Source organism: Suricata suricatta, chromosome 15, assembly GCF_006229205.1.
Source record: "Suricata suricatta isolate VVHF042 chromosome 15, meerkat_22Aug2017_6uvM2_HiC, whole genome shotgun sequence".
In the NCBI taxonomy this organism is placed as follows: Eukaryota; Metazoa; Chordata; class Mammalia; order Carnivora; family Herpestidae; genus Suricata; species Suricata suricatta.
The window spans coordinates 10976254-10997697 of NC_043714.1; the positions used below are offsets into that span (position 1 = coordinate 10976254).

A 21444-nucleotide genomic window follows, 5' to 3' on the forward strand; every position below is an offset into this window, starting at 1 on the left:
TAGGAAAACTGGACAGTGACATACAAGAAGCGTGAAACGGGACCACTAGCTTAAATCATACACAAAAATTAAGTCAAATGGATTAAGGACCTGAATGTCCTGAAACCATAAAACTCCTAGAAGGAAACATAGGCAGTAAGCTCCCTGACATTGGTCTTGGAGATGACTTTAGGATCTGACACCGAAAGCAAAGGCAACAAAAGCAGGGCAACGTGAAACTACAAGGCTTCTAAGTGGCAAACACCCACAGAGGTCAGAGGTCATCCAAGGTTTCCCAGCCAGTGCTTTTAACCACTGCATAATGCTGATGATTCAGTCAGAAGCTCTGGGGGGAGGCCCGATACGGGCTTGGGGATTTTTTGGTAAAGATCAAATACTTTTAATGGATAGAAAGCGATTGGGAGTGGAAGCTACTTCACTGAGAATGGTCACAGTAGGCATCTATGGTGGTGAGAAAGCAGCCGCGGGAGTCTGTCTGCATGGAGAGGACGTCTGTCTGTTTCTGTGAAGAGGATGCAGGAAGGGCTTGCAGCTTCCAGATACAGAATGAAAACCAGTAGTAGATGGATTTGGAGGGGCCCCTTTTATAAAACAAACATATCTTTTTGCGGTTTCCTCTCTTTCTGTTGCTTTAAATACCATCTTATGCTGACAGGTTTATTTATTTACTTTTTTTTCATTTTACATTTTATATTTGAGAGACAGAGACTGAGCACGAATGGGAGAGGGTCAGAGAGAGAGGGAGACAGAATCCGAAGCAGGCTCTGAGCTGTCAGCACAGAGCCCCACGCGGAGTTCGAACCCATGAACTATGATGAGATAATAACCTAAACCGAAGTCAGATGGTCAACCGACTGAGCCACCCAGGCGCCCCATGACAGTTGTAATTTATATCTCCATCCTCAACATCTTCCTTCAAGTCTGAATGTGCATACTAAACTCCTATATTCTATTGCCTATTCATCTCCTCTCAAAATAACTAGCCTGGAATTGATGGTCTTTCCTGCTCTACTTAGAATTTTCTCCATCTCATGGATTCTCCCATTTGGTCAGGCAAAAATATTGGAGCTGTGCTTAATGCATTTCTCCTTCCCTCAAAACCCACATGCACACTGTCAACAAAGTATCCTGGCTCTGCTTCAGAACGTGCGTAGAATCCGGTCACTCTTGACCCTCCATTGCTGCCGCCCTGCTGCACGACACCGTTTCTTGCCTGATTGAGGACAGTCCTTCACCAGTCACCGCGCTCCTGCTCCCGTCTGCTTGCGCTCACAGGTTACTCTCACTGCGGCAGCCAGAGTGATTATTGTAGAAATAACTTCAAATTCTATCAGTCCTTTGCTCAAGACCCTCCAGCGAGCCGTCCATTTTATCACAAGTCAGTGTTACAAGACCTGTGGGGTGTGTGGGACCAGGCCCCCGTGATGCCTGCAGCCTCCGCTCTTTGGGACGGGACTTGCCCCTGCTTTCTGAGCTGCAGCCGCATCTGACCTCATTGCAGCCTCTCGCCCGCACCCCACCTGCAGCTTCTCCTCTGCCTGCAGGGCCCTGCTCTCAGCGATCCACCCGCCCGGTCCGTCCTCCTCAAGTCGTTGCTTCAACCTCACCTTCTCATAAGAGGCCACCTCGTTTAAACACCACACTGTCCTTCCCGCAGCTTTGCATGTCTCATATCTTTGCTTTTTCTTTTTTTTATATGATTTTTTAAATGTTTGTTTATTTTTGCGAGAGAGACCGAGTACAAGTAGGGGAGGGGCGGAGAGAGGGAGACAGAGCTGTCAGCACAGAGTGTGAAGCGGGGCCAAACTCATGGACTGCAGATCATGATCTGAGCTAAAGTCGGACGTTTAACCAGCTGAGCCACCCAGGCGCCCCTGCTCTGCGTTTTCTCTGTACTGTACCGCAGAACACTGTGCACTACCACATTTTCATCCGTTTGTGTGTCCGTCCGTCTATCCATCCATCCCATTCCCCTCCACCCCATATATACACCTACATACAAACATGTACACACACAGTTTGTCCACTGTCCCTTCCCACTCCAGAGGATCAGGGCCTTTATCTTACTGTTTACCGATACATTCCAGTTGCTTAGCCTTAGAGCATAGTATATATCTGAGGATTTCTAGAAAGATTGAATTTTGGAAAATCATTAGAAGTACATGTGGTTAAACTGAAAATGAATAAAATGTGCTTTTAGGGAGCTTAGAGTATACATAGAGTAATAAATGATAGTAGTAGTAGTAAAAGTAACAAGCATTTGTTGAGTTCTTTGTTGAATTTTACTATGTGCCAGGCACTGTAGAAAGCACTTAATTCATGAACTCACTTAATACTTCCAAGAAACATGTGAGATAGGTATTATTATTCTCCTACTTTTTACAGATTAGGAAAGTGAGGCACAAAGGAGATAACTCATTTGAGGTTCTGTTGACAGTGATTGGCAGGGCTGGGATTGGAACCCAAGGAGTGTGGGGTGGCTTTGGGGTCGGAAATCTAACCCTGTGCCGTGCTGTTCTTAGTAGCAGACGAGCTGACGTATGTGAGTTGTTTAGAACAATGTCCGGCATGAGAGCAGCTCTGTACAGGTTTTTCTGTCGTTGGGAGTCACAGTTTTTAAATAGTTCAAAGTTTTTGACAATACAGTTAAAATGACATGAAAATACTTATTGGCCACTTAGGCTATTCTTTTATTTTTTCTAAGTGTCCCCCCTCCAGGAAAATCAATGTATTTGACTATTATTTTCTATGAAAGTGAAAGATAAATCAGTTACAAATGCCACAAAATATACAGAATTTCATCAGGTATGTAAAAATATCAGAGCACATGTTTGCCATTGATGAATGGGAATGTGACATGGAGACTAAGCAGCTGGAGGACTGGGAGGACACTTCTAAAGAACCATCGGAATATCGAGGATTAGGAGGGGCTCTTGAAAATTGGTGAAAGAAATGTTGGAGCCTTTGTCAATTTTATATCATCAAAAGGACAAAGATTAAATAAAGGATGTCCTGCAAAGTATGCACATTACTACCAAAACCCTCTAACTTGAAACATACTGTGATTGCCTGAAGAAAGAATACGGAGTCTTTAAAATGAAGAACCAAAGAGCAAGCCTTTTCTAAAGCACTTGAACTAGCACCTGGTCAGAATAGGTGGCCTCACTCTGACCAAAACAGTACACATTGTGTTGTGCAGTAAGAAGGGTTTTCAGGCTCTTGGGTCACTTACGTGCCTGCCAGGCTGCTGGATGATTCTTGAGCTCCCTTGGTAATAAAATCTGTGATTATGTATTCTCCTATACCATATGGGAAGATTTTGGATGTTAAAGGTAGAAACGAGTGGAAGACACAGGAATCTTAAATGCATTTTACTGAGGGAAAGAAGCCGGTCTGAAGGGCTAATTCTAGCTACATGACATTCTGAAAAAAAGCAAAACTACAGAGACAGTAAAGAGATTCGCAGTTGGCAGAGGTAGCCGTGAGAGGGGCTGAGAGCATGGGGAATTTTTAGGTCAGTGAAACTGTTCTGTGTGATACCGTAACGGAGAATACATTTGCCAAAACCCATAGGATAGACACAGCCACACTTGGAGTGACAATGATGTGTCCGTGTAGCTTCGCAGACCGTGGCCAGTTACGTCTCAGGCGCAGATGGTGATGGTGCAAGGGGTGTGCTCCTGGGGGGCGGGAGTGTGGGGATGGCCGTACTTACGGCTCAGTTTTGTCACCGTGAAACTAAATAACTGCCCTTGAAAATATTTTTCAGAAAACAAATGAAGAAATCCCCTCAGGGTGCCTGGCTGGCCCAGTCAGTAGAGCATACAACTCTTGATCTTGAGGTTGTGAGTTTGAGTCCTGTGTTGAGGTGTAGATTATACTTAAAATTTTTTTTAATCTTATAAAAAGAAAAATCACTCTGAGATTTCATATCTCAAATGTTCCTTTATTTTGTACTTTCACACTTAAAAAATAAAAATTTTCCTTTCTGTGCCAGACCTGAAAGGCTTTTGGAGCTAGAAATCTGATAAAATGAGTTTGGCTTTACACCTTCTGCAATGTAAAAAAAGAAATCATAGATCAAAGAGAAGAGAAGAAAAATCAGTTCAAATGTTTTGGAATTCCAGTTTATTTTTAGTTAAAGCATTTCAGAAATGTTCAACAAGTAAAGTACTTCCCGAAACATAACCAGACACACAGACACACACACACACACACACACACAGATTTCTTCGATTTGTTTATTGGCCATTTTGTCATTCTTTGTAACATTTGACACTAGGGCCAGTCATTCACCAGAATCTTTAATTGCCTCATCTCTGCTATAAGATAGCCAGACAGTCATCGTCCTCCTCTCGTTGAGTTTATAATCTAGAAGACATTGAACAGCTCCATTCAAGTGTCCCTTCTCCAGCTCTTGAGTCTAAAGTATCTTGTTAGTCTTCCTCATCGTGCTGTCTTGTTTCAAAGGGCAGTTATTATAATTATTCTAAATTGCAGTTCATATAGATTACTTGGCATTCTGTTTAATTTCTCTACCTGTACTCTACTCTAAGGAAGGAAGGAAGCATTCCACATGTAGCTTCAAGTCCCAAGTGCACAGCACAGTTAGCATTCAGTAAAGCCTTTGGAGTGAAAGAGTGAAGTGTGGGGTGCTCTCAAGGAAGCAGGCGGGGTCTTGTGTGGGGAAATGGTGTGGCGTTGAGTACCCGCTTCTCATAGGACAGGGAGGATGAATACAGAAAGTACTCTTTAATTTAGGATCAAAGAAGTTATTCATGACCTTAATGAAATGAAATTTGGTGGTAGAGTGAAGGGACACAGTTCAGATTAGTTGATCCTGAAGTGAATTAGCCAGAAAGTAGAGCGAAGCAGATCAGACGCTTACTGCTAGTTTGTTCGTAGGTAAGATAAACTAAAAAAGAGACTATTTTGTGTTTAAATATTTTCACTGCGACACGAAAAGGTACAGGAACACTTAACTGCTGGAACATGATGGTAAAGGTTACTGGGGGCACTTGGCTAGGTTGTCTTGTAGGCCTTCCTGACGCTTTTATCTTTCAGATTAAAATATCAAATGAATAACAAAGGATGAGAAGGTGTTTTGGATTAACACCGTCCACCCCAATCCTCCCCCTGGCTTCCCTGGGTGGCTCCGTTGGTGAAGCTTCCCGGCTCTTGATTTTGACTCAGGTCATGATCCCAGGGTCCTGGGATCAAGCCTGGTGGGGCTCCACACTGAGCATGAAGCCTGCTTAAGATATTCTGTCTCTCTCTCTCCCTCTTTCTCCCTCTTTCTCTCAAATAAATGGTCAGTCCTGTAATTTCCCAAGAAATTATAACACCGAGAAATTCTGATAGATTGTTCACAGAACACCAGAAACTCTAGGTGCCTCTTTTCTGTGTGCTTTTGTAAAGTGTCTCAGTTTCTGTGAATTTTGTTTCATAATTTTTTTTCCTTTAACTTTCAGGTGTTGGTAAATCATGCTTATTGCTACAGTTTACAGACAAGAGGTTTCAGCCAGTGCATGACCTTACTATCGGTAAGTTTTATACAAGAAATAAGAAGCATTCAAAAATTTTCAGTAGTGGAAATGGAACATGGACGAGTCAGAAAGAATCTGTGAAACTAGATTTGTTGCTGTACAGAGGTTAGTTTCTTAAAAATGCAAGTATAGTAAAAAGTAATATTATCCAACTTTATAAAAATGGTCAGAAAACAGCAAGATGGCATATTTAAGATTTTGATTGTGTTTAATGATGAAACAAGTGATTGCGAAACAAGAGGGCCTCGGGGTAAGAGCAGAGACAGGACCAGCTGGCCAGAGTTCAGATCCGGGCTGTGCCACGAACTAGCTGGGTAACCCACTTTGCCGCCCCGTGCCTCAGATTCTCCAGTCTGTAAAATGGGAATGATAGTGGTACAGTTGTACAGAGTTACCGTGGGCAGTAGATGAGGTAATAAATGTGGAGCATTGGTGCTGTGCCTGGCGGTATGGCACATGCTCTAGCTTTACCTGTATAGTCATTATTCATCGAGAACCACGGCAGCAGGCACGTGGAGGGACTTAAATGGCAAAGAGTAAATGAGACTGTTACCGGTAACTGTTAGCCTGAAATCTACTTTGATTTTACAACTAGTGGGTTGGCGTATCTTCTTGGACAGTGACTGCTTACTTTTCACAGAAATCATTAAATTACCATTAAGCAAGTTGAGTCTCCTGGCCTGCGTATTTTTTAAATACCAAATCAGGCTCAGAGTTTGTTAATCAAATTATAAGGTAAATGAATAGTTGTCCGCCAAGCCACATGTATTTATTTTGCAGATGCATCGAAATCTTTTCCCAGGTGGCTGTCCTGTCAGAATATTCAGATTCCATTTTCATTGATGAAGTTGAAGCCCATTTTCAGTATACACAGTAATGAAGGGTAAACCAGATACTGTTGTTTCATGCTGGTCCTCATCTCACCGTTTGCCCCTGGTGAGCTCAGTGCTGTGGCTGATCTGCTCTTGGCCCCGTAGGTCTGAACCTCAGTATCGGTCTCGTAAGATGATTCAGTCCTGACACGACGAGCCACACAGTTGTTTTTAGTATAGGGAACTCAACAGAAGTGTCTTCCTTTTGTCGTTGAAGCTTTCATGTACATATTTGAGGTGTTAACGCCACACCTGATAGAGGGGATGGGCCTGAGTACTGTCAGAAATCAGCATGGGCTGTGCTTGTGGGGAGAGAGAAGGGGCTAGACCAGAGTGAGTTGGTCGGAAAACCGAAACTCATGCAGCTGTACCAGCCGGCTTCCCTCCAGGAGGCAGGAAGCGGAGAGCAAGAGGAAGCCAAGGGACTTCTTGTCTCTCTCTGCCCGGCCTGACCGTGTGTCCTCTGAGACTCCACCCCAGCCCTGGTGGAGACAGGCCCACCGATGGTCTGTCTCCTGAGCTCTGCCAAGCCCGTTTTCTCTCTTCGTCCCCCCTGGCCTAGAGATGGAAGCGCTGTCCTGCTGCTGCCAGCCTCTCATTCGTTACCATCCTTCTTTGAGCTTCTCAGCTTTCTCTTCCCTGTTACTAACTCCCTACATTAAATTCCCTCTGTTTTAAATATTTAAATATGCTTTCTGTTTTTCTGGTTCCTCCCTGACTGCTATACCTTATCACACCCATCAGGACAACTTATTTTTCTGGTCATTAGCATGTATTTGTTTTAAAGGAACATTGGAATGTGTGCTGAAATAGGTGTAAGACAGTATCTTGATTCTGTTGCATACTTTGCCTGATGAGTAGAAGAAGGTGACAACGCTGAGGTCAGGTCATGATTATGTATTAAATGGTGGAAGTGAGGAAGTAAAAGACAAGGATGAGTCTGTGAAATACCCCTTCCCCTTTGACTACTATCTCAATGAGAATTGTTAACAATAGGAATCAAAGAAGCAATTTACAGATAGCGCCCCAACAGTCCAGAGTGGATCGCTGCTCTTCAGAGGGTGTATTTAAGCGCTGGACCAGCCACATCATTATTCTCTGGGAGCTTGTTAAAGAGTCTCCCGAGTCAGATTCTGCCTTTGAACAGGGTTTCTAGGTGGCTCCTATGACAAGTTTGAGAAGCTTTGGAGCAGTGGGTTTTACTAGTTTTGTATTGATGACCCATGCATACATGCGAGTGCGCCCACACACATCCTGGACTGTTGGTTCTTGCTTCCTCTCTCCTTCAGCTGCTCTCTCCCGTAGTCACAGGCAGGATCCGTCATTCCCAGTACCTTAAGCCCCTCCCGAAGCTCCGTGTCATGCAGCTGGCTGGTTGTCCTCCCGTCCTTCCAGCTCACACCCTCTAGTTGCTAACACGATTTATTTGTCCCATCAGTCCTATAAGCCATTGATCCTTCTGTCTACTCTCACCCCTCTTGTGGTCCTACTTCCCTCCTTGCCCAGCTTTAATTCTAAGCACTGTAATCATCATTATAATCACCCCTGCATGCACACTCAACCCCCGCCCCTCCCTCGGTTCATCACACTTGTGTGGCCAATCCATAGGTCAGCTCGGATAATGTACTCTATCCTGCTGGTTGAAAAACACAGAGCCATGCTAACTGGTCTCGTTAATTTTTTGGACACTAACTTCTAACCACTTGACAACAACACTTTATTTCCATTCATCTCCCCTTTCCTGTACAGCTGTGTTATACCTTCTTGCTCTTTAAGTGGGCACTGCCTTTCCTACCTCCATTCTCATTTGATAACCTTGGTCTCTGTTTCAGAAAATAGAGGCAAGCAGGAGAGCGTTTTCACAGGTTTCCGTCACCATGTAGACCCACCTACCTGCGTGGTGCACGTGAATGCAGTCCTCTCCTTGCTGCTGGGGGTGGACTCCCACGGCCCACTCAAGAATGCAGCCTCAGCAGTTCTTTTTCTCCCAAGTGTCACTCATTTCCCCCCATGTAATTGTCATTTTTCATGACTGTTATCTTTTCCAGCTTTCAGTCCTACTGTTTCCTTTTAGGAAAAGTTCTCAGAAAGAATTGCTCATCATTTATCTCTCTGGTTTTTCTCCTCCCCTCATTCTTCTTTGCACTCACTCCAACAAGGCTCTCTCCTCCTCGTGTGTGCATAGCCAGCTGCTTACTCAACATCTCCTTTCTTAGGTGTCTGTTAGGCATCTCACACTCCGGGTGTTCCAGTAGCTCCTGAGTTTTTCCCTCCTAGGTCTTCACAAGTGCACGTGTACACACACAGCCCACCCCCCACCCCGACCCCTCCTCTTGTCTAGATTTATTTTTCTCCTTAACTTTTCATACAAGCAGTTGTAAGTGAATATTGTCTCCCACCAGCATAAAAGTAAAGTGCATGAAAGCACTGTTAATCAGTTTTGTTCGTGGCTACTTCTCCAGTCCTTGGTATATAAAAAGACTCAATAAATGTTTTCTAAATTAATATACTATCTCTCTGGGGAGAAAGTTTCAAAAACATTTCACATTACAGTGCTCAATGCATGCATTTGATTAATGCTGTTTAATTATATTGTGTAGAAATACTTCTGCTTATAGCCCACTAATGCCCACCACATTTATTTCACTATCTATTAATGGACAGTTTGACAAACAGCGGTCTGTGTTGATGCCAGCTTCCTATCTCCCCCATGCCCTTAAAGCAGCCATCCCACTTAGGAGATGACTGAGGAGTGAAAGTATACTTTGGGAGTAAAGGTTGAAGAATTGAAGCATCATTTCTTGTATCAGGCATCAGGCAACAGATACATTACAAATAACCCCTCATTTGTTTGGGGTTCACTTTTCTGAGATAACATTGCCAATAACTAGGAAGATAGCTTCAGAGACCTTTGTGAATATCTAGTTGAGATCTCAAAGTCTGTGTTACTGGAATAATAAGATGTAAATGTATTTCCTTGGCAGGGTGTGATTATTATGAAAGCATTGTAGAGAACTCCAGAGAAAGTTAAATTCCCTGTGTAATGTGCCTCTGGCCCTCTAGCAACCACTGATGTGTATGTCGCCTTTTTAGAGTTTTAAAGCAAGCTCTTCTGATGAGCGCTCCCTCCGCCGCGGAGTACGGATGCCTGTTTCTGCTGGTCTTTGCCTCCCCTGTGGACCAGTCATGTTTTTACTCTTCACAAAATGTGCAGAATATAGTGATTATTTATAACTTTCCGGCTTCTTAATTTTTAGTGAGGCTGAGCATTTTTCATATACTTAAGAACCATGTCTGTCTTTTCTCTTTGAATTACCTATTTTTATCTTTGCCCCTTCTAGTACTGGTTTGTTTTGTGTTTTTTTAATCAGATCCATTGATGGTTATCTTTATCACTTTCAGGCCTTATTAAGGAAGGCTCCCCAATACAAAAATTACATACTATTGTCTTAAGTGTTTTTCTAATACTATAAATCTGTACCCTATCTGGCCTGTGGCCACATATGTGATTTTCTTTAATCCATGTATAATGTGTGGCCCTGCGCCATTAATTAAATAGTCCATCTTTCTTTCCTGTTGGAACTATCACCTTTGTCATATGCTAAGTCTCCATATGTAAGCAAGTCTGTTTGGGAACTCTCAAATCTATTCCATTTATGTTTTGGGGTTTTGTTTTTCTCTGTTTCATGAGAAAATATCACACTGATATTATAGTATAACTTTGTAGTATAATTAATATGTAATTGGCATTTTTCCTTTTTGAAGTTTTCTTGATCATTGTTTTTATTACTTTTTTTAAGTTTATTTGGTTTGAGGGGCACCTGGGGGGCTCAGTCGGTTAAGCGACCGGCTTCGGCTCAGGTCATGATCTCACGGTTCTTCGGTTCAAGCCCTGCATCAGGCTCTGTGCTGACAGCTAGCTGGGAGCCTGGAGCCTGTTTAAGAGTCTGTCTGTCTGTCTGTCTGTCTGTCTGTCTCTCTCTCTCTCTCTCTCTCTCTCTCTCTCTGACCTTTCCTGCTCATGCTGTCTCTATCAAAAATAAATAAAAAACATTTAAAAAAAAAGTTTATTTGGTTTGAAAGAAACAGAGCAAGAACGAGTGGGGGGGTGGGCAGCGAGAGGGGGAGAGAGTGAGCGCCGGGCAGGCCCTGTGAGGTCCGTGCACGGAGCCCGGCTCTCGGGGCTCAAACCCACATAACCGTGGCTCTCGCTGCCTACGCCAAAGCCGAGAGTCCGACACTTAACTCACTGAGCCGAGCCGCCCAGGTGCCCCATTTCCCCCAACTTTTTAAATGCTCTTCGGTGAAGTTTTATAATTTTCTTCATATAGGCCTTGTGCTTTTTTAAAGTTTATTTTGTTACTATTGGGGGTAGGTGGGGTTTTTTCCATCATTATTTTTGTTAACATTAATTATTTTACATGTTCCAGGTAGACGGGTCCCTTTTTATGACCAAAATCCCTGGAATAATTTACAAGTTGAGGGCATTGTAATCTTTTTCTCTGTACTTTGAAACTTCCAGTGGTTTGCCTTAAAGGTGCATTTCACTTTTTCATGGAAAATTAGGGAAGTTACTCTTTAATCATCTAGTGATCCCTTGTTTCTAGAACTAGGGACATAAAGCTTTCTCCCCACTAGTGTCTGTTTTGGCCCTCCACAACGTCTGGGTCCTGAAACAGGTCCCTGTGCCCCTCCTGCTGCAGCTCTGCTCCCCGTGGCGGCCCCACAGTCACCTGGCCCTGACGGCGCCCCTGCCCAGACAGGCTGGCGTGGGCAGTGACGGGAGGGCCGTGCGGACAGCTCGGCGTGCGGCATGGAGCGCTCACAGCTCTCCCGTGCCGAGAGCTTCCCATTCGCCAGCACTGCCCTGTTGGCCTGTCGTAGCCCTTTTACTCTGGAAAACAATCTGATGGGGTGGGTTTCATTAATACTACTTTACAGATGAGGAAACTGACGCACAGGAGATTTCACATTTTGCACACGATCCCAAGGTTAGTAGGTCTCGATCTCTGAATGCTCATTAAATGGTTACCCTGCAAGGCTTCCCATTCTTACTGCGCAAGGATGACAGTGATCGAGAGGCAGTCAGAAAGTATGTATTTACATTCCGACTGTTTTGTCTCGGAAGTGGCAAGTGAAGAACAGAACTGAAAAAATAAGCATCGCGCCCTTAGGACGTCAGGTAAACGAGGTCTTCTTGCCTTTGGCTCCACAGACAAGCTCTCTGGCAGCCAAATTGGCTGTTAATTGAAAATGCATCTGGGAAGAGCGCCTCAAGGGCACAGGGGATGATGGTTTGTCCCTTGAAAAAAATATAGGAAAGAAATTGTTTCAGCACACACACACACACATGCCCTGAAGGAAAAAGAGAATTTTTAGTAATCCAAAAGAGAAATAAGGTTTTCAGTTTTTTGTTACCGAGTCTTATAGGACATTGAAGTTTCAGTATTCTCTTTTGCCTCATGGACTACATTGAGCCCAGCTACAAGTAGGTACATGAAATCTGAATTTTTGTTATATTTGATAGGAAAACAAGTTATAGTTTTTCAGTAATCAGCACAGCTGCCAGTTTTTCCTTTAAGATGTGTATTTTTCAGAAAATAAAAAGTGGGGGCGCATGGGTGGCTCAGTCAGTTGAGCATCCGACTCTCTTCAGCTCGGGTCATGACCCCGGGGTCATGGGATCGAGCCCCTCATCAGATTTGGCGCTGAGCGTGGAGCCTGCTCACGGTTCTCTTTCCCTCTGCCCCTCCTCTCCCTCACTTGCACGCTCACTCTCTCTCTAAAATAAAATTTTCTAAAAAGATGTATTTTTCTTCCTGCCATCATTCTTTATCACATTCCTGGCTAATACAATAGTCTTGTAACTGTTCTTTACCTCGTTTTTAAATTCTCTATCCTGATACTGTTGATAAATAATATTAAAACATCAATTTTATTATGACATTTCCCTGTTTTAGAAACAAATCCTGATTTTCATAAAATATTTTCAGTTAACATCTTTAAAGTTGGATATATTTAGGGACGCCTGGGCGGCTCAGTCAGTTAAGCGTCCGACTTCAGCTCAGGTCATGATCTCATGGTTCATGGGTTCAAGCCCTGTGTCTGGCTGTGTGCTGACCGCTCAGAGCCTGGAGCCTGCTTCCGATTCTGTGTCTCCCTCTCTCTTTCCCCCTCGCTCACTCACGCTTGCTCACTCTCTCAAAAATAAATAAAACTTCAAAAAAAATAAGATCATTTTTACAGGCAGAATCGTTGTTTAAAAGACTTTCAGCTTCAACAACCTTTATCTGTTTACTTTGAGTAGAGAGATACATGTACCAAAACCCGAGTGTGGTGAAGTTAAGCAAAGGGGGATAAGTTAGAATACCTGGAGCTCACATGGAACCCTCAGGAGAGTGAAGACTTGGACTTGGGAATGGGCGGGAGAGGCATCCCAAGGCCAGGAAGCAGGAGCCATGGCGGCATCCTGTGGCACCGGAGTCCTTAGCCTCTCAGCTGAGGACCCAGCAGATGCCAGTCGCTTTTCAGATCTGTGTCCCTCTGCCCAAGATGCCAGTCCCTGGGCCCTGCCCATCCAGCATCAGTCAAGCGTCTGTTTCTAGTTTGTAGTTGTTTTTTGTCAGATTTGACATTATGCATTATTTGAAGAAATCTTTAATCCCGAGGAGCAATGCAGCATTATTGGATTGTAATTAAAAGCCCATCTGTGATGATGAAAGGAAAACTAGGATTTTTCTGTCTAGTTCGTGGCTGGAAACGAAACAGTAGATTCACGAAAAAGCTTCCCCTTTGTTAAATATCTAGCCATGTAGAATATTGTACGTTAGTACTTGCTTTTAAAGACCAGATACTTCAAAGAACATTTGTATAATATTTAGTCACTGGTTTCTCCCCTCAGCTACTTTCATTTTCATGTCAGTGGTCAGCTGGTGGATGGTTGTTTTGTGTGTCTCCCACCCTGTGGCACAGAATACGTGTGACTATGCATGTGTGTAGTTATATATATATTTATATTTATACACGTACATATTTGCATATTAATATATAGATATATAGGTAAAATAGGTATAAAACACTGTTTGTATGGCTTAATTTTGCAATTTTGTATTTTTCATTCTAGTACATCATGACTCCCGGGTCTCTCTAGCTCTTCTTTATTTCTGAGTCTGGAAAGTGTACCATTAGTGTCTTGTTACTGACTATGCCCACAGGATAGAATCAGTATTAAGACGTAAAGTAAAATCTTCACCAAGTTACATATCATGGAAGAACAAATGACCTGTCCGTCCCATCTTCCTGATCATGGTTGGGGGAATTATGGGAGATGCTGAAATGGAATTCTGACACTGGGCATCATGCCCTCCCCTGGGCAACGAGAAGCTGTTTTTCTGCCAAGATGACATCTGGTTTCTGAGGACCATGTGTGTCTTCCCCTCACCCTGACTCTGATCTAAATACTGATGGCACACACTCCAAGCAGTAATGACTCGGTGTCCTATAAGTGACAGACGTCTTTCAGAGTCTCCTTCACAGCTCTTTGCTGCTCTGAAATGATCCCTCTTCTTCTCCTCCTATTTTTACATTTTTTAAAAATTTATTTTGCGTGAGAATGTGAGCGGCGGAGGGACAGAGAGAGAGGGAGAGAGAAGAGAGAATCCCCTGCAGGCTCCACACCGACAGCGAGGGGCTCCATCCCACACCCTATGAGATCATGGCGGGAGCTGAAATCAAGAGTGGGCTGCTTAACTGGCTGAGGCACCCAGACTGAGGACTTGCACAAAAAGATGATAAGGGGGGAGGGGGGAAAAAGATGATAAATGAAGTAGAAAAGCCAAAGTAGTTAACTTATTATAAGGGTAAAGAAACTGTGTACTCCCTTTGACCTGCAATTCTGTTTCATATAATTTGCCTGAAATCATAATCCTTATTTGAAAAATGTATGCAGAAAGTTCATTTCAGTTTTAACTACTTAGTGCAAATTTGACCATGACCTGAATTTGTAACAATAGAATGCCAACTTAGTAGAGTATGTGTACACACGCATACAAGCAGCCATCAAAAATAATGGCATAGTTACATATTTATTGATTTGTAATGAGATTTGTGATACGGAGTTGTGTTTGTTAATATGTGAAAAGTAAATTGCAGAACAGCATTTATATGCTCCCATTTATGTAAATTGCACACTTCTGTGTGTATCTTCACTTAGAGAGCGATGTCTGGAAGTATGTGTAAACAGTGGTTATCTCTGGTGGGGGTTTAGGAGATTTCTCTACCAGTTGATGACCCGTGCCAGGAACCAAAACTATGATGTTCAAGTGCATCTATCCCTTTTAGAGATTTCTACGCCACATTAACAGTTTTTAAGAAATTTTAATATTTGTTACTTAGAATTATGGTTCTTGAATCCCATTTCTAGTTGTTTTTATATTATGGAGCCTATGAAACCTAAAGACCACAGTTTGTTTTCTAACTATACTAGACTTGAATCTTAGTGTTTTAATTGTGTCTTTAATGTATGCCTTTTAGCACTCCTGCCTTAGTTTGTTTTCTAAGGGTAGGAGCCATGTTTGTTAAAGTTCATCTGTGTATCACCAGGCGTAGTATGTCCTGGAAGTTAAACATCCTTGTTTTAAAAATCTTAAATGTAGATGATGGTCCCACTGGTTTGTGTAACAAGCCATTTTTTGTCTGTTCAGGTGTAGAGTTTGGTGCTCGGATGATAACTATCGATGGGAAACAGATAAAACTTCAGATATGGGATACGGTAAGTATTGCAAATATGTTGTGTGCCCTCAATAAAGTTGTTTTATGAAATTACAGTATGTTTTATTTTGTTTTAATGTCATTTTATGCCTATTACGGTTTGTTAGGCACCAACATCCGCGCAGCCATGAGATGAAATGTGGTGCCAGAAAAGGTGTCAGGCGGTATTTTCAGCGGGTGTATCGCCGGCCTTGGGTGTAGTTGGACAGATCTGGACGCGTGCTCGTGCTATGTGGTCTAAGTGAAAATGCTCTAGAAACATATCCAAAGTGCACATACGAAATAAAATAGGAATGTAAACACCATAGAGTCACTTGATCTGACTGCTTATTAACTTTAAAAGTTTGGTTTAAAACAGAAAATAAAAATTTGATGCAGTCGCAACCACTCGGAGCAGCCTTGCTCCCAGCCCTAATCACAAGCACTTGGCCCCCCCACCCCCGCCCCAGTGCTCCGGGCTGCACTAGACTTGGCAGTGCCAGGTTGTCATGGAGACTGTTTTCCGCCTCCTCCCAACTGAAGCGCGGTAGAGAAGTTCCTTTGTGACACACAGCGGACACCGTTAGGGTCATGGTTCTCAAGCTTTTTGGTCCCTTTCTTTGTACTTTTAAAAGTTAATGAGGACCCCAAAGAACATTTCCGTACGTGGCTTATAGCTATCAGTATTTACCACGTTAGAAAATAGGAACTGAGAAACTTACTAAGTATCCAATTAGTAATTCATTTGAAAAATAAGTATAATAAAGTTATTATATGTTAAGATCAACAACACAATTTTTATGGGAATTGACTGTTTTTCCAAAACAAAAACTTTATTTTTCTAGTGAGAAGAGTGTCATTTTATTACATTTTGAAAAATCTCTCCACTGTCTTCTAAATAGAAAATGGCTTGAATTCTCATATCTGCTTCCGCATTGAGTCTAATGTGTATTGTTTAGTTGGAGTATATGAAGAAAATATAACCTTGGGGTGCCTGGGTGGATTAGTCGGGTAAGGGTCCGACTTCGGCTCAGGTATGATGTCAGCCCATGAGCACGAGCCCTGCGTAGAGCTGTCACTGCAGACAGAGTCCACCTAGGATTCCCCTCCCCCCCAACCCCTCCTCAGCCCTCTCAACATGCGCTCTCTCTCGGAAATAAATAAACGCTTAAAAAAAGGAAAGAAAATACCTCACATAAATAAATAGTTGGGAAACCCTTAAACGGTCAGGGAGTCCTAGGACCCCACTTTCAGAACCACTGCTGTAGGGCAGTTGGGACTTCATTCTTTACAGAATCCCAGTTGACAAAACCCAAAAGATCGCCTGTTATGACAAAGAGCATATTCTCTAAACTAGTAAATGAAGTACAAAAGATGGGGAAGTTTATCATCCGATTCCCTGTTCGGTTTGTCTTGTCGCTCAGTCGTAGTTTCTTAGCTGTCATCTGTCACAGTTATTGAGGAAAGGAACTTGGGGAACATTCAGTCTCGCAGATCAGACCCCCGCAAGGACAAGCAGGCCGCCGCAGGCTGTTGGGAGAGCAGGCCTCCTGAGGCCGCCTACGCGGCACGTGGTAAATCTCGAAATCTCCGTCTCGCTCGGTCCCAGAGTAAATATTGAACTCTGGGTTCTTGTGGTTTCCTATCTCTTCTTTTTAAGTGCAGGTTTACGCTCTTACTGTTTCTTAGCATTCCCGTCCCCCACCCTGAGCCTGTAGTGTCTCATCTCTTTGTTGATTTGTGTTCTCTCAGGCGACATGATTTCAGAACTGCGGGGGGGAAGAGAAAAATCAAATATGCGAAGTCCCTTCCTTCCTAGAGATGTAAAATCAATGCTCTCTGGCCAAAAGGAAGCATTCTCTCCTGGGTTAAAAGAGCTTATTCTAGTTTTTCAGAAGCGGTTGTTTTACAGTAACGAGGCTGCCTTCTCAGCATCGCGCGGTGCGCATCCTGCCGTGCAGGGCTGTGCGAGCCCAAGTGCTCGCTCTTCTGTAACGAGCACGCGTCTCGTACTTGCCCTTCGCGTGGGTGCCTGCTCTGTTTGAAGTACTTTCCCCCCTTTTCCGTTTAAGACCAGCTCGGGTGTCGCCCTTGGGGAGCCTCTGTGACACCTGTGAGACAGCTGACCCCCATGATTTATGCACATATCTGTTACAGCTCGGATCCTGTGCATATCATAGTTGTCTGTGCACAGGCCACGTAATAATCATGAGGGAAAGGACCGCCTGTGTCCTGCTCAGCTTTGTGTCTTACGTTCATAGCGTACGGGCGGATACAGTGTTTGGTAAATGTTATTGAATGAGTAAGTAAAGCATCCCATTCTAAACAATATGTAGGGCCCTTGGATGTGGTTGAGAGACGTCATTACTAAAGTAATCCATAGGGAAGATGCCATTTCATAATGAATATAGTGTGACATTATAGACACAAACCACCTCACTGAAGTTTATTTAGTTGCTCTTCTGCCCTATTTTTTTAAATTTTTTAAATGTTTTTTATTTATTTTTGAGAGACCGAGACAGTGTGAGCAGGGGAGGGGCAGAGAGGGAGATACGGAATCCGACGCAGGCTCCAGGCTCTGAGCTAGCCATCAGCACAGAACCCGACGTGGGGCTCAAACCCACGAACCATGAGATCATGACCTGAACCGAAACCTGACTCTTAACCGAGCCACCCAGGCTCTTCTGTCCTTAAGGTGTTCTCTTAAATAATCCCCTGCCCTCCAGTTTTTGAATCTTGAACAAGTCATTCATTCCCCATTTTCTGTGTAGATTGACTAGTCCTGTCTCCTCCCCCCCTGCCCTTACGAGTTGATTATTTTACACTTCAGTGATCTTTCAGAAGAAATCTGTCATAATTGCTTATTTGGACAGTATAAAAGGGAATTAGGAAAACAAAAACCAAAGACACCTTGTTCATACTTCCTCTAGAAAGGCAGAGGGGTAGTTTTCTTTCCTCTACATCTAAAAGGGAGAGACTGGTACCATTGAAAACATCATGACCCACAGAGAAGAATTCCAGGGCTCCCACATGGAGGGTGCTGGGAACCGAAACCTCTCACAGATTTTTAAAGAATATTCAGAAAATTCTGCTAACTTATTATATATATAATATATGTATGTATTTAAATCCAAGTTAGTTAACATAGTATATAATGATTTCAGGAATAAAATTTAATGATTCACCACATATATAACACCCAGTGCTCATCCCAACAAGTGCCATCCTTAATGCCCATCTCCCATTTAGCCCATCCCCCTACCCAGTACCCTGCCAGCAACCCTCAGTTTGTTCTCTGTATTTAAGAGTATCTTATGGTTTGTCTCTCTCTTCTATTTTTATGTTATTTTTGCTTCTCTTCCCTTATGTTCATCTGTTATGTTTCTTAAATTTCACATATGAGTGAAATCATATGATACTTGTCTCTAACGGCTTTTGCTTTCACTTAGCATAATACACTCTAGTTCCATCTACATTGTTGCAAAGATATCATTCTTTCTGATTGCCAAGTAATACTCCCATTTTGTGTGTATGTGTGTATGTGTGTGTGTGTGTGTGTGTGTGTGTGTGTGTATACCGCATCTTCTTTACACATTCATCGATGGACATTTGGGCTTGTTTTATAGTTTGGCTGTTGTCGATAGCACTGCTATAAATATTGGGGTGCACGTACCCCTTCAAATCAACATTTTTGTATCATCTGGATAAATACCTTAGTAGTACAATTGCTGGGTCATAATGTAGTTTGTGTTAACTTACTACTTTTGAAAGTTGCTTCTTGAATCTCTTCCGTAGAGGTTTTCCTCTTACTGTCATTGGCTTTCTTCTTTCATAATCTAACTTCCAGCACGTTTTTTAATAGACTCTGTCTTACACACACTACCGTTGGCTCCACGCTTAGTTTTATATCTGAGTGGAACATGGTGTCCGTGTCATTAATGTTTTGCAGTGTGCTTATATATTTGGGGAAGAAACTACATTTTAAATTCATGTCTATCCCTGGCTCAGAACATTTATTAAAACCATCCTAGAGAATTCAGGGAGAAATTTGCCAAATGTTATTATTTCTTTCATCAGTTAAAGAAGTGATTTTTTTTCTTTTGGCCCAATGACTCAGTATCTTAGGATGTTTGTCATTTATTGTATGTCCATTTCCATTCACACAAAATAAGTTTTCCTTGCAGAATTTCCACCTCCACCGTCTTTGTGTGTGTGTGTTTGTGTGTGTGAATCAGAAATCTAGTTGCCAGCAGATACGCCCAGGAGGCCTTGCCGGAAGCAGTGGTAACAGTGATGGGTCCCTCCCTTGAAGCACTTTCCTCTGGCCCTGTGTAGCTTTTTATTCTTTTATCAGAAGCCAAATGTGTGATATTCTTAGTCTGTTGGGGTAAATCAAAGAAGAAAACAAATTGTGCCCAGTTCTTCCTCCTTGACTGATGAAAGGAGAAAGTGAGAAGTCCATCCTAACTCTCACACCCTCGTCTAGCCTTTACCCACTTTTTTTTTTAAGTCTTCCTCTTCTTTTCATTTTTTGTCACATTTTGTGGGAGTTCTTTTTTCTTTTAGTTTTTTTTCCTTTCTTTTTTTTCCTTTATTTTGTAGTTTAAAATTTTATTGCATTTCTTTAAAGGTACCATACCACTGAGGCATCAAATGAAAGTACTATTTTAATCTAACCTGGAGCAGTTTATACCTGAATCAGTTATGCTACCAACTTGATATAGTTAGGTTCATTTATTTGTTTTCAGTTCTTAGGGATTTCTTTTTCCTTATTTTTTTTAAATTATGAAAAATTAGATGTTTCCACAGTGCAAAATATGAAACCGTGTACATTCATGCATGTCTGGCTTCCATCCTTGTCCCTTTTACCATGTTCTGTTCTGAACTGTTTCAAAGTGCAGACCTCATCCTTAATACTTCAACACACATCCTTTAAGAATATTCTCCTGCCTAAACACAATACCATTATCCCATCACAGATATTTAACAAAGACACTAAAATTTTCTAATATCCATGTCTCTTATTCCCAGTATTCAAATTTCTTGCTGTTCTCAAAATGTACTTTCAGTTTTAAAAAAAAAGTCGTCCATGGTTCAGTCAAGATCTGCCTTTGCGTTTGGTGGTCATGTCTCCCTCAATCTAAAACAGTCCCCACCCCAGCCCCCTTGACCCTCTGAAGAAGCCTCGTTGTTTTGTTTCCCCCAACTTGTATTTTACTCAGCATGTCAGTCTCTGGGGTAGATTCCTGTTAGTGGGATTGTTTCGGCAGAAAGTAAATGCATAGGTGTTTCTGCCGGGCACACCCCCAAGGTGCTTCCACATTGCGTGTCCACTGATGTATCAAGTGCTGTTTTCCCATAGCCTTGTCAACAGTGAGCCGCGGGAATTTTGGGTTTTCTTTTTTGTAGTCTTGTAGTCTGATAGGTGAAAAATGTATGAAAGTAGTGGTTTTTTATTAAATTTATCTAAATTGACGCTAATTAACCTACAGTGTAGTATTGGTTTCAGGAGTAGAATTTAGTGATCCATCACTTCCGTATAACACCCAGTGCTCATCCCAACAAGTGCCTTCCATAATTCCCTTCACCCATTTAGCCCATCCCCCTACCCACCTCCCCTTTAGCCACCCTCAGTGTGTTCTTTGTATTTAAGAGTCTCTTTTCTGTTTTTATTTTTATTTTTCCTTCCCTTCCTCTGTTTATCTGTTCTTTTTTTTTTTAATGTTTTATTTATTTATTTTTGAGAGACAGAGACAGCATGAGCAGGGGAGGGTCAGAGAGGGAGACACAGAATTCAAAGCAGGCTCCAGGCTCTGAGCTAGCTGTCACCACAGAGCCCCACGTGGGGCCCGAACCCACGAACTGATCCGTGAGATCATGACCTGAGCCGAGGCCGGGCACTTAACCGACTGAGCCACCCAGGCGCCCCTGTTGTTTCTTAAATTCCACATAAGACTGAAATCATTTGAGGGGCCCCTGGATGGCTCGGTTGGGCAACCGACTTCGTCTCAGGTCATGATCTCACTGTTGGCGAGTTCGGGCCCTGTGTGGGGCTCTGTGCTGACAGCTCAGAGCCTGGAGCCTGCTTCAGATTCTGTGTCTCCTTATCTCTCTGCCCCTCCCCATTTGTGCTCTCTCTCTCAGTAATAAATAAATGTAAAAAAATAAAAATTTAAAAAAAGAGTGAAATCATTTGCTTTTTGTCTTTCTCTGCCTGACTTATTTAGCATAATACACTCTAGTTCTGTCCACGTTGGATAAAATCTAAATCTTGCAAA

General features: G+C 42.7%; 1 protein-coding gene across 1 annotated transcript in view; it reads left to right on the forward strand.

Annotated features, from left to right (window-relative positions):
- The window catches only part of RAB2A (RAB2A, member RAS oncogene family), an 81648-nt gene that overhangs the window by 24065 nt on the left and 36139 nt on the right, over nt 1-21444 (forward strand). Inside the window, exons 2-3 of the mRNA XM_029923385.1 lie at nt 5472-5543; nt 15121-15188. Of these exons, the coding sequence (XP_029779245.1) occupies nt 5472-5543; nt 15121-15188 (140 nt within the window). The remainder of the gene's footprint in view (nt 1-5471; nt 5544-15120; nt 15189-21444) is intronic.